Source organism: Salmo salar, chromosome ssa12 (assembly GCF_905237065.1).
Source record: "Salmo salar chromosome ssa12, Ssal_v3.1, whole genome shotgun sequence".
Lineage (NCBI taxonomy): Eukaryota > Metazoa > Chordata > Actinopteri > Salmoniformes > Salmonidae > Salmo > Salmo salar.
The window spans coordinates 99,038,671-99,049,613 of record NC_059453.1 but is presented as its reverse complement, the minus strand read 5'-3'; the positions used below and the strand labels follow the sequence as shown (position 1 = coordinate 99,049,613).

Sequence of the window (10,943 nt, the reverse complement as noted above, 5' to 3'; positions counted from 1 at the left end):
TGTCCTATATACTTAATATTCATGACGGTAGCCAGAGTACCAATCTTGGTGATTTAGTGCCAACTCCTTGTCACTGAATGTGGAGTTGCCAACAGATCTGGGATCAGGCTTGCATTATAGATGGCATCCCCAGATAAGAGATTTTCTACACTCTGAATAGGAAGTAGCCTCGTGACAGTTCTGGGTCCTGACATTTCTCCATAGCTGCAATTTAGACGGACAGACTCGGATTCTACACAATTTTTATTTATTTTTTTCCACTAAATGGTCTTCTGACTAGCGGCTGGAACCGGTTCAGTGGACTTAAAACGAAGGGAATTTCTTGATTAAAAGAATCTGAACCAGGAACGAAAGCAATCAATACTGTTCTGGAACAGAACTGTTAATTTTAAACGCATGGGAACCGTTTAATAAATCTCAAACCCCTCCCGTCCCACAAAAAAACAGCCTATGCAAAGCCGTCACTCAAACTTATTCCAATGTCTGACAGCTGAAAATCTTTCCGTTTATAGGCTACCTGTCCCTCACCCTCCAAAGCATAGCCTACTAATGTTTCAAGAGTGATTCAGAGATCAGGGAGATTTAATTGGAGAATACTGGATTCACGTTTTCAATACTAGTTAAGGATACTATAGTCACGTTTCACATTGGATTTAACTACAAAAAAGTAAGACTTGATTTAGTTTAATTCTGATGCCACGCTGCATACACAAGCTTGTTCACTTGCTAGCTACCTCTGAACCTCTTTGGACCAAAGTTCCTCCGTAGATGCCGCTCCTCCGTAGGTATAATTCAGATAATGCATGTCATAAGATGCCAAGTGCTTCAAGCCTCCTTCACCTTCTCTTGCTCTCTCCTCACCACATTACAGTCGCATCTCGCGCCTTACTTGTCTGTCCAATGCATTGGTCAAAAGACCAATTTATTGTAAAAAAAATATGAAATAGACTGCCTGTCTAAATGCAGCCAATGAATGAAAACAAATTGTCACATGCTTTAAACTGGCGTAGACTAACGGTGAAATGCTTACTGACAGGACCTTCCCAACAATGCAGAGAGAATTAACAGTTGTAATAATCAAGTAAAACTCATAACAATAGATACACATGGAGTAATAACTCGGCTATATGAAAGGGGTAGCAGTACTGAGTTGATGTGCAGGGGTACGAGGTAATTGATGTAGACATAGAACTGTGAATAAAGTGACACAAACGGTAGCAGCAGCGTATGTGATGAGTCCAAGTTAGTGGCGGCAGGTAGCCAAGTGTTAAGAGTTGTTGGGCCAGTACCCGATAGGTTGCTAGATCGAATCCCCGAGCTGATAAATCTTTTCTGCCCCTGAACAAGGCAGTTAACCCACCGTTCCCCTGAACAAAGCAGTTAACCCACTGTTCCCCTGAACAAAGCAGTTAACCCACTGTTCCCCTGAACAAAGCAGTTAACCCACTGTTCCCCTGAACAAGGCAGTTAACCCACTGTTCCCCTGAACAAGGCAGTTAACCCACTGTTCCCCTGAACAAGGCAGTTAACCCACTGTTCCCCTGAACAAAGCACTTAACCCACTGTTCCCCTGAACAAGGCAGTTAACCCACTGTTCCCCTGAACAAGGCAGTTAACCCACTGTTCCCCTGAACAAAGCAGTTAACCCACTGTTCCCCTGAACAAGGCAGTTAACCCACTGTTCCCCTGAACAAAGCAGTTAACCCACTGTTCCCCTGAACAAGGCAGTTAACCCACTGTTCCCCTGAACAAAGCAGTTAACCCACTGTTCCCCTGAACAAAGCAGTTAACCCACTGTTCCCCTGAACAAAGCAGTTAACCCACTGTTCCCCTGAACAAAGCAGTTAACCCACTGTTCCCCTGAACAAGGCAGTTAACCCACTGTTCCCCTGAACAAGGCAGTTAACCCACTGTTCCCCTGAACAAGGCAGTTAACCCACTGTTCCCCTGATCAAGGCAGTTAACCCACTGTTCCCCTGAACAAGGCAGTTAACCCACTGTTCCCCTGAACAAGGCAGTTAACCCACTGTTCCCCTGAACAAGGCAGTTAACCCACTGTTCCCCTGAACAAGGCAGTTAACCCACTGTTCCCCTGAACAAGGCAGTTAACCCACTGTTCCCCTGAACAAGGCAGTTAACCCACTGTTCCCCTGAACAAGGCAGTTAACCCACTGTTCCCCTGAACAAGGCAGTTAACCCACTGTTCCCCTGAACAAGGCAGTTAACCCACTGTTCCCCTGAACAAAGCAGTTAACCCACTGTTCCCCTGAACAAAGCACTTAACCCACTGTTCCCCTGAACTAGGCAGTTAACCCACTGTTCCCCTGAACAAGGCAGTTAACCCACTGTTCCCCTGAACAAAGCAGTTAACCCACTGTTCCTAGGCCATCAGTGTAAATAAGAACTTGTTCTTAACTGACCTGCCTAGTTAAATAAAATAGTGCAAAAAGATTCAATGTAGATAGTCCAGGTAACTATTTAGTAGTGTTATGGCTTGGGGGTAGAAACTGATCAGGTTCCTAGCAGAGTGAACTGTCTATGACTTGAGTGAGTCTTTGACATTTTTTTTTGTGCCATCCTCTGACCCCACCTGGTATAGAGATCCTGAATGGCGGGGGAACTCAGTCCCAGTGATGTACTGGGTCATCCACAATACGCTCTGTAGCGATGCCAAGCAGTTGTCATACCAGGCGGTGATGCAGCCTGTCAAGATGCTCTCAATGGTGCAGAGGTAGAATATTTTGAGGATCTGAGGGCCCTGCCAAGAGGCGTTATTGTCACCTCTTTACGGCTGTTGGTGTGTTTGGTGTTTGCTTGTCTATAAACTCCCTGTATTACAGAGGCTTTCAGAAAGTAAACCTCTTGACTGATACAGTTTCAAATTATTCATACCCCTTTACTTTTTCCAATTTTTTTTTTTTGTTACAGCCTAAATTCGAGATTTTGTGTCACTGATCTATACACAATAACCCATAATGTCAGTGTATTTTTTATTTTATTTATTTATAACAAATAAAAAGCTGAAATGTCTTGTCAAGTATTCAACCCCTTTGTTATGGAAAGCCTAAATAAATTCAACAGTAAACATTTGCTTAACAAGTCCGATAAATTGCATGAACTCACACTGTGTTCAATAATGGTGATAAAGAAAATTATCTTAGTGATTAGCTCCATCTCTGTACCGCTTACATACAATTATCTGTAAGGTCCTTCAGTCGAGAAGTGAATTTCAAACACAGAATGAACAATAAAAACAGTCGAAAGGCGACTTCGGGATGCTGGCCGTCTAGGCAGAGTTGCAAAGAAAAAGCCATATCTCAGACTGGCCAATAAAAATAAAAGATTAAGATGGGCAAAAGAACACAGACACTGGACAGAGGAACTCTGCCTGGAAGGCCAGCATCCCGGAGTCGCCTCTTCACTGTTGATGTTGAGACTGGTGTTTTGCGGGTACTATTTAATGAAGCTGCCAGTTGAGGACTTGAGAGGCGTCTGTTTCTCAAACTAGACACTTTTATGTACTTGTCCTCTTGCTCAGTTGTGCACCGGGGCCTCCCACTCCTCTTTCTATTCTGGTTAGAGCCAGTTTGCTCTTTTCTGTGAAGGGTGTAGGACACAGCGTTATACGAGATCTTCAGTTTCTTGGCAATTTCTCGCATGGAATAGCCTTAATTTCTTAGAACAAGAATAGACTGACGAGATTCAGAAGAAAGTTCTTTGTTTCTTGCCATTTTGAGCCTGTAATCGAATCCACAAATGCTGATGCTCCAGATACGCAACTAGTCTAAAGAAGGCCAGTTTTATAGCTTCTTTACTCAGTACAGCAGTTTTCAGCTGTGCTAACATGATTGCAAAAGGGTTTTCTAATGATCAATTAGCCTTTTAAAATGATAAACTTGTATTAGCTAACACAACATGCCATTGGAACACAGGAGTGATGGTTGCTGATAATGGGCCTCTATACGTAGATATTCATTTACAACATTAACATTGTCTACGCTGTGTTTCTGATAGATTTTATGTTATTTTAATGGACAAAAAATTGGCTTTTCTTTCAAAAACAATGACGTTTCTCAGTGACACCAAACTTTTGAACGGTAGTGTATATATATATATATATATAAACTCAGCAAAAAAAGAAACGTCCTCTCACTGTCAACTGCGATTATTTTCAGCAAACTTAACATGTGTAAATATTTCTATGAACATAACACGATTCAACAACTGAGACATAAACTGAACAAGTTCCACAGACATGTGACTAACAGAAATGGAATAATGTGTCCCTGAACAAAGGTGGGGGTCAAAATCAAAAGTAACAGTCAGTATCTGGTGTGGCCACCAGCTGCATTAAGTACTGCAGGGCGTCTCCTCATGGACTGCACCAGATTTGCCAGTTCTTGCTATGAGATGTTACCCCACTCTTCCACCATGGCACCTGCAAGTTCCCGGACATTTCTGGGGGGAATGACCCTAGCCCTCATCCTCCGATCCAACAGATCCCAGACGTGCTTAATGGGATTGAGATCCGGGCTCTTCGCTGGCCGTGGCAGAACACTGACATTCCTGTCTTGCAGGAAATCACGCACAGACCAACACCCCTGGTGAGACAAAACCGCGACTCGTCAGTGAAGAGCACTTATTGCCAGTCCTGTCTGGTCCAGCCCTGCGACGGTGGGTTTGTGCCCATAGGCGACGTTGTTGCTGGTGATGTCTGGTGAGGACCTGCCTTACAATAGGCCTACAATCCCTCAGTCCAGCCTCTCTCAGCCTATTGCGGACAGTCTGAGCACTGATGGAGGGATTGTGTGTTCCCGGTGTAACTCGGGCAGTTGTTTTTGCCATCCTGTACCTGTCCCGAAGTTGTGATGTTCAGATATACCGATCCTGTGCAGGTGTTGTTACACGTGGTCTGCCACTGCGAGGACGATCAGCTGTCAGTCCTGTCTCCCTTTAGCGCTGTCTTAGGCGTCTCACAGTACGGACATTGCAATTTATTACCCTGGCCACATCTGCAGTCCTCATGCCTCCTTGCAACATGCCTAAGGCACGTTCACGCAGATGAGCAGAGACCCTGGGCATCTTTTTTTTGTTGTGTTTTTCAGAGTCAGTAGAAAGGCCTCTTTAGTGTCCTACATTTTCATAACTGTGACCTTAATTGCTTACCGTCTGTAAGCTGTTAGTGTCTTAATTGTTTATGGTTCATTGAACTAGCATGGGAAACAGTGTTTAAACCCTTTACTGTTATTTGGATTTGTGCGAATTATCTTTGAAAGACAGGGTCCTGAAAATGGGATGTTTCTTTTTTTGCTGAGTTTATATATATTTTAAGACTAAAACTACCTCCAAAATTGGATCCAAAATAAACACTGCCCTGTTTATACACTGCTCAAAAAATAAAGGGAACACTTAAACAACACAATGTAACTCCAAGTCAATCACACTTCTGTGAAATCAAACTGTCCACTTAGGAAGCAACACTGATTGACAATACATTTCACATGCTGTTGTGCAAATGGAATAGATAACAGGTGGAATTTATAGGCAATTAGCAAGACACCCCCAATAAAGGAGTGGTTCTGCAGGTGGGAACCACAGACCACGTCTCAGTTCCTATGCTTCCTGGCTGATGTTTTGGTCACTTTTGAATGCCGGTGGTGCTTTCACTCTAGTGGTAGCATGAGACGGAGTCTACAACCCACACAAGTGGCTCAGGTAGTGCAGCTCATCCAGATGGCACATCAATGCGAGCTGTGGCAAGAAGGTTTGCTGTGTCTGTCAGCGTAGTGTCCAGAGCATGGAGGCGCTACCAGGAGACAGGCCAGTACATCAGGAGACGTGGAGGAGGCCGTAGGAGGGCAACAACCCAGCAGCAGGACCGCTACCTCCGCCTTTGAGCAAGGAGGAGCAGGAGAAGCACTGCCAGAGCCCTGCAAAAGACCTCCAGCAGGCCACAAATGTGCATGTGTCTGCTCAAACGGTCAGAAACAGACTCCATGAGGGTGGTATGAGGGCCCGACGTCCACAGGTGGGGGTTGTGCTTACAGCCCAACACCGTGCAGGACGTTTGGCATTTGCCAGAGAACACCAAGATTGGCAAATTTGCCACTGGCGCCCTGTGCTCTTCACAGATGAAAGCAGGTTCACACTGAGCATGTGACAGATGTGACAGAGTCTGGAGACGCCGTGGAGAACGTTCTGCTGCCTGCAACATCCTCCAGCATGACCGGTTTGGCGGTGGGTCAGTCATGGTGTGGGGTGACATTTCTTTGGGGGGCCGCACAGCCCTCCATGTGCTCGCCAGAGGTAGCCTGACTGCCATTAGGTACCGAGATGAGATCCTCAGACCCTTTGTGAGACCATATGCTGGTGCGGTTGGCCCTGGGTTCCTCCTAATGCAAGACAATGCTAGACCTCATGTGGCTGGAGTGAGTCAGCAGTTCCTGCAAGACGAAGGCATTGATGCTATGGACTGGCCCGCCCCGTTCCCCAGACCTGAATCCAATTGAGCACATCTGGGACATCATGTCTCGCTCCATCCACCAACGCCACGTTGCACCACAGACTGTCCAGGAGTTGGCGGATGCTTTAGTCCAGGTCTGGGAGGAGATCCCTCAGGAGACCATCCGCCACCTCATCAGGAGCATGCCCAGGCGTTGTAGGGAGGTCATACAGGCACGTGGAGGCCACACACACTACTGAGCCTCATTTTGACTTGTTTTAAGGACATTACATCAAAGTTGGATCAGCCTGTAGTGTGGTTTTCCACTTTAATTTTGAGTGTGACTCCAAATCCAGACCTCCATGGGTTGATAAATTGGATTTCCATTGATTGTTTTTGTGTGATTCTGTTGTCAGCACATTCAACTATGTAAAGAAAAAAGTATTTAATAAGATTATTTCATTCATTCAGATCTAGGATGTGTTGTTTAAGTGTTCCCTTTATTTTTTTGAGCAGTATATAATGTTTAGATAATGTTCTTCTATACAATCCAACCTCTATGAAACGGATTATATGATATTAATCGTTTGTTTCTTAAAGGAGCGGTGTGTCCCACTGTAACCTTGTTTAAAATGCCTCCCGCTGAAATGGTTATATAATACTGTGTATCTTGTCTTAAAGGAGCGGTGTGTCCTCTGAATGAGTTGTGTGATGTGGCCCATGAGTTTGGAGCCATCACGTTTGTAGACGAGGTCCATGCGGTGGGGCTGTACGGCGCCAGGGGAGGAGGTATCGGGGACAGAGACGGCATCATGCACAAGATGGACATCATCTCTGGAACACTGGGTCAGTACTCAACTAACAAGCAAAATGGCCCCAGGGAATTATGTTTAGACCTTCAAGTCCATTCACTTGGCTTTACAAATCACGGATGTGATTTGTCCTGAAAAACGAGGAATTCCTGCTTTATCCTCCATTCAGTTCTATTTGAAACTGCCCTGTCTCCTAGACAACTTCCAGATTTGTCTATGTTCCATTCACATCCCTGAACCAGTCTTTGTTTATCTGAAACCCTGAGACGAACCAGATGTCTGGTCTTCTAATACAGGAGGTTGAGGTTGTTGCTTAACGCTCCTTGGGGCACTGGAGAAACAGGAACTAGGATCTGTTCATGACCTGTTGCTAGGAGACCACGGTGCTTCTTACATTTCCTCTAAGCCTGGGGACTGCTGAGAGACCAATCATCACACACACACACACACACCTGGGACAATCTGGAGGTGCTTTGTCTGTTGGAATAGAAGCAAGTCAAGATGACCAGACAGAACAGCTGGTGAACATCACGCTGGGTGCTTTCTAAAGCACTAGAATGTCTCCTTTAACATCCATTTACGCCTAAAAAAAAACACAAAGAAAACATGGGTTTAGTTTGTTTGTCCTAATTAGGAGACCCAGCCCTGTCTCTGAGGAGTAGAGAGGAGACCCAGCCCTGTCTCTGAGGAGTAGAGAGGAGACCCAGCCCTGTCTCTGAGGAGTAGAGAGGAGACCCAGCCCTGTCTCTGAGGAGTAGAGAGGAGACCCAGCCCTGTCTCTGAGGAGTAGAGAGGAGACCCAGCCCTGTCTCTGAGGAGTAGAGAGGAGACCCAGCCCTGTCTCTGAGGAGTAGAGAGGAGACCCAGCCCTGTCTCTGAGGAGTAGAGAGGAGACCCAGCCCTGTCTCTGAGGAGTAGAGAGGAGACCCAGCCCTGTCTCTGAGGAGTAGAGAGGAGACCCAGCCCTGTCTCTGAGGAGTAGAGAGGAGACCCAGCCCTGTCTCTGAGGAGTAGAGAGGAGACCCAGCCCTGTCTCTGAGGAGTAGAGAGGAGACCCAGCCCTGTCTCTGAGGAGTAGAGAGGAGACCCAGCCCTGTCTCTGAGGAAAGGGAAAAACTAGGAGTGGACAGGCCCTACATCTGTAGACAAAATATAGATGAAGGACAGGTCACTCTGACTAGAATGTCTCCTTTAACATCCATTTACGCCTAAAAAAATTAAAAAAAACACAAAAAAAACACGGGTTTAATTTGTTTGTCCTAATTAGTGTTAATGATATGTTCTTCCAGGCAAGGCGTTTGGCTGTGTTGGAGGCTACATCGCCAGTACCGATGCCCTGGTGGACACAGTGCGTAGCTACGCTGCAGGCTTCATATTCACCACGTCTCTACCTCCCATGCTGCTGGCTGGCGCCCGCGAGTCCATCCAGACCCTTAAAGGGGAGGAGGGCCGCGCCCTCCGGAGGAAACACCAGCGTAACGTGAAGCTGCTGAGACAGATGCTCATGGACTCCGGACTGCCCGTCGTCCACTGTCCCTCTCACATCATCCCTGTCAGAGTAAGAATCACTACAACTTAGGGTTCAGCACTATAGCGTGAATTAAATTTAAAGGCAATGTTTCCGCTTTCATTGGCGGTAAACGCTGCGAATGTCAGCTCAATCAGAAATTACCTTTAAATTTCAGGTGTGCTGAATTAATACAATCAATCCTTTAATCTTCCGAAATGACAGACTGACCAGGTGAATACAGGTCAAAGCTATGATCCCTTATTGATGTCACCTGTTAAATCCACTTCAATCAGTGTAGATGAAGGGCAGGAGACGGGATAAAGAAGGAATTTTAAGCCTTGAGACATGGATTGTGTACATGTGCCATTCAGAGGGTGAACGGGAAAGACAAAACATTTAAGTGCCTTTGAGCAGGGTGTGGTAGTAGGTGCCCTGGTTTGTGTCAAGAACTGCAACGTTGCTGGGTTTTTCCACTTTCCACTGTTCCCTGTGTGTCTCAAGAATGGTCCACCACCCAAAGGACATCCAGCCAACTGGAGACAAATTTAACTGGGAAGTGTTTGGGTCAACGTGGCTCAGCGTCCCTGTAGGATTATTTCCACCCCTTGTAGAGTCCATGCCCTGAAGAATTGAGGCTGTTCTGAAGGCAAAAGGATGGACACGACACACGCAACTCAATATTCAGAAGGTGTTCTTAATGTTTTGTCCACTCGGTGTACTTTACCGGCAGGATGCTGCACATGACATGATCATAGCTTAACTAGAGCCCAGAGTTATCCCTGAGCACAACTCCTGGCCCTGCCCATTCTCACACCTAGAGAGCTCGGCGTTGTCCTCCATCAACCTTGTCACTGTTTATCGACATCCTCAGCCTTATGACACTTTGACCTAAAAACACTGTTGTTTATTGATAGACCTCAACCGTGTTACTATGGCCGTGGTCCTAAATGGATGGATGGATTTATTGCAGGTGTCCGACGCGGAGAAGAACACGGAGGTCTCTGACATCATGATGAGTCGTTACAACGTCTTACGTCCAGGCCATCAACTATCCCACGGTCGCCAGAGGGGAGGAGCTTCTACGCATCGCCCCCACGCCACACCACACCCCTCAGATGATGACCTACTTTGTCGGTAAGGGACATGTTCGGTCTAGCTGGCTAGTAAACAGGAACTGACTGCCCTCAATGGTTTCCTCAAACGGTTTTTTGTTTGTTGTGAACCTCTTGTCGTGTTCAGTACTAGGCATAAAACTGAAGGGAATGTTTTGAGGTGGGGGGGGGGTCAAGGGTTCAACTCCCACTTTAACGCCATGTTTATCCAGATATACCACTGAAGTATACTTCTGTGGCTGGATAAATAATATTTGTGACAGCGTGAAGACCCCGGTAGTAAAATATGAACTTTATGATTTTTGTTTTGTAAAACCTTGGTGGGTTTTTCAGTAAGCATATAACTTAAGGAAATAGTCATGTACATCCTCCTTAAAAAAAACAATATTGTCCCCCCTCCTTCAGAGAAGCTGGTTCAGACGTGGAAGGAGTCGGGTCTACCTCTGAAGTCCCAATCATCAGCGGAGTGTAACTTCTGCCGGCAGCCCCTTCACTTTGAGCTGATGACGGAGAGAGAACAGTCTTACTTCAGAGGCCTGAGTCACTCCATCTCAGCTCACGCATGATGGACACACTACAGAATACACTCAACCCATTCCTCCGTCACTGTCATTGGCACTTTATTTTTATTACCTTGCTAGTGCGCAACTTTTTTCACCAGGGGCCATAAGGCTCTCGTCAAAAGTAGCACACTAGCAAGGGAATAGGGTACCGTTTGTGACGTCATAGAATTTATATCTATATTTGTATTTTATAAGTGTCATAACTTATTATTGAGTATTCCATGGGCACTAGATTGTCGAAATAAATAACTTGAATGTTTCTGTGTTATTGTCACGTTCACTTGGTCACATTAAAGTCGTTTGGTTTGAACATGAAGTCCACCCCAATGAGGACGTTTTTATAACAAATAGTGTCCTATATACTTAATATTCATGACGGTAGCCAGAGTACCAATCTTGGTGATTTAGTGCCAACTCCTTGTCACTGAATGTGGAGTTGCCAACAGATCTGGGATCAGGCTTGCATTATAGATGGCATCCCCAGATAAGAGATTTTCTACACTC

General features: G+C 45.7%; 1 protein-coding gene across 1 annotated transcript; it reads left to right on the top strand.

Annotated features, from left to right (window-relative positions):
• Positions 1 to 7,104: 7,104 nt before the first annotated feature.
• On the top strand, positions 7,105 to 10,698 carry LOC123725666 (5-aminolevulinate synthase, nonspecific, mitochondrial-like; the record flags this gene model as incomplete). The annotated part of the gene is given in 5 exon segments (XM_045692153.1): positions 7,105 to 7,288; positions 8,544 to 8,812; positions 9,735 to 9,794; positions 9,796 to 9,898; positions 10,282 to 10,698. Coding segments are annotated over 5 exon segments (777 nt in total), but the record flags the coding sequence as incomplete, so codon positions are not given.
• Positions 10,699 to 10,943: the final 245 nt, after the last annotated feature.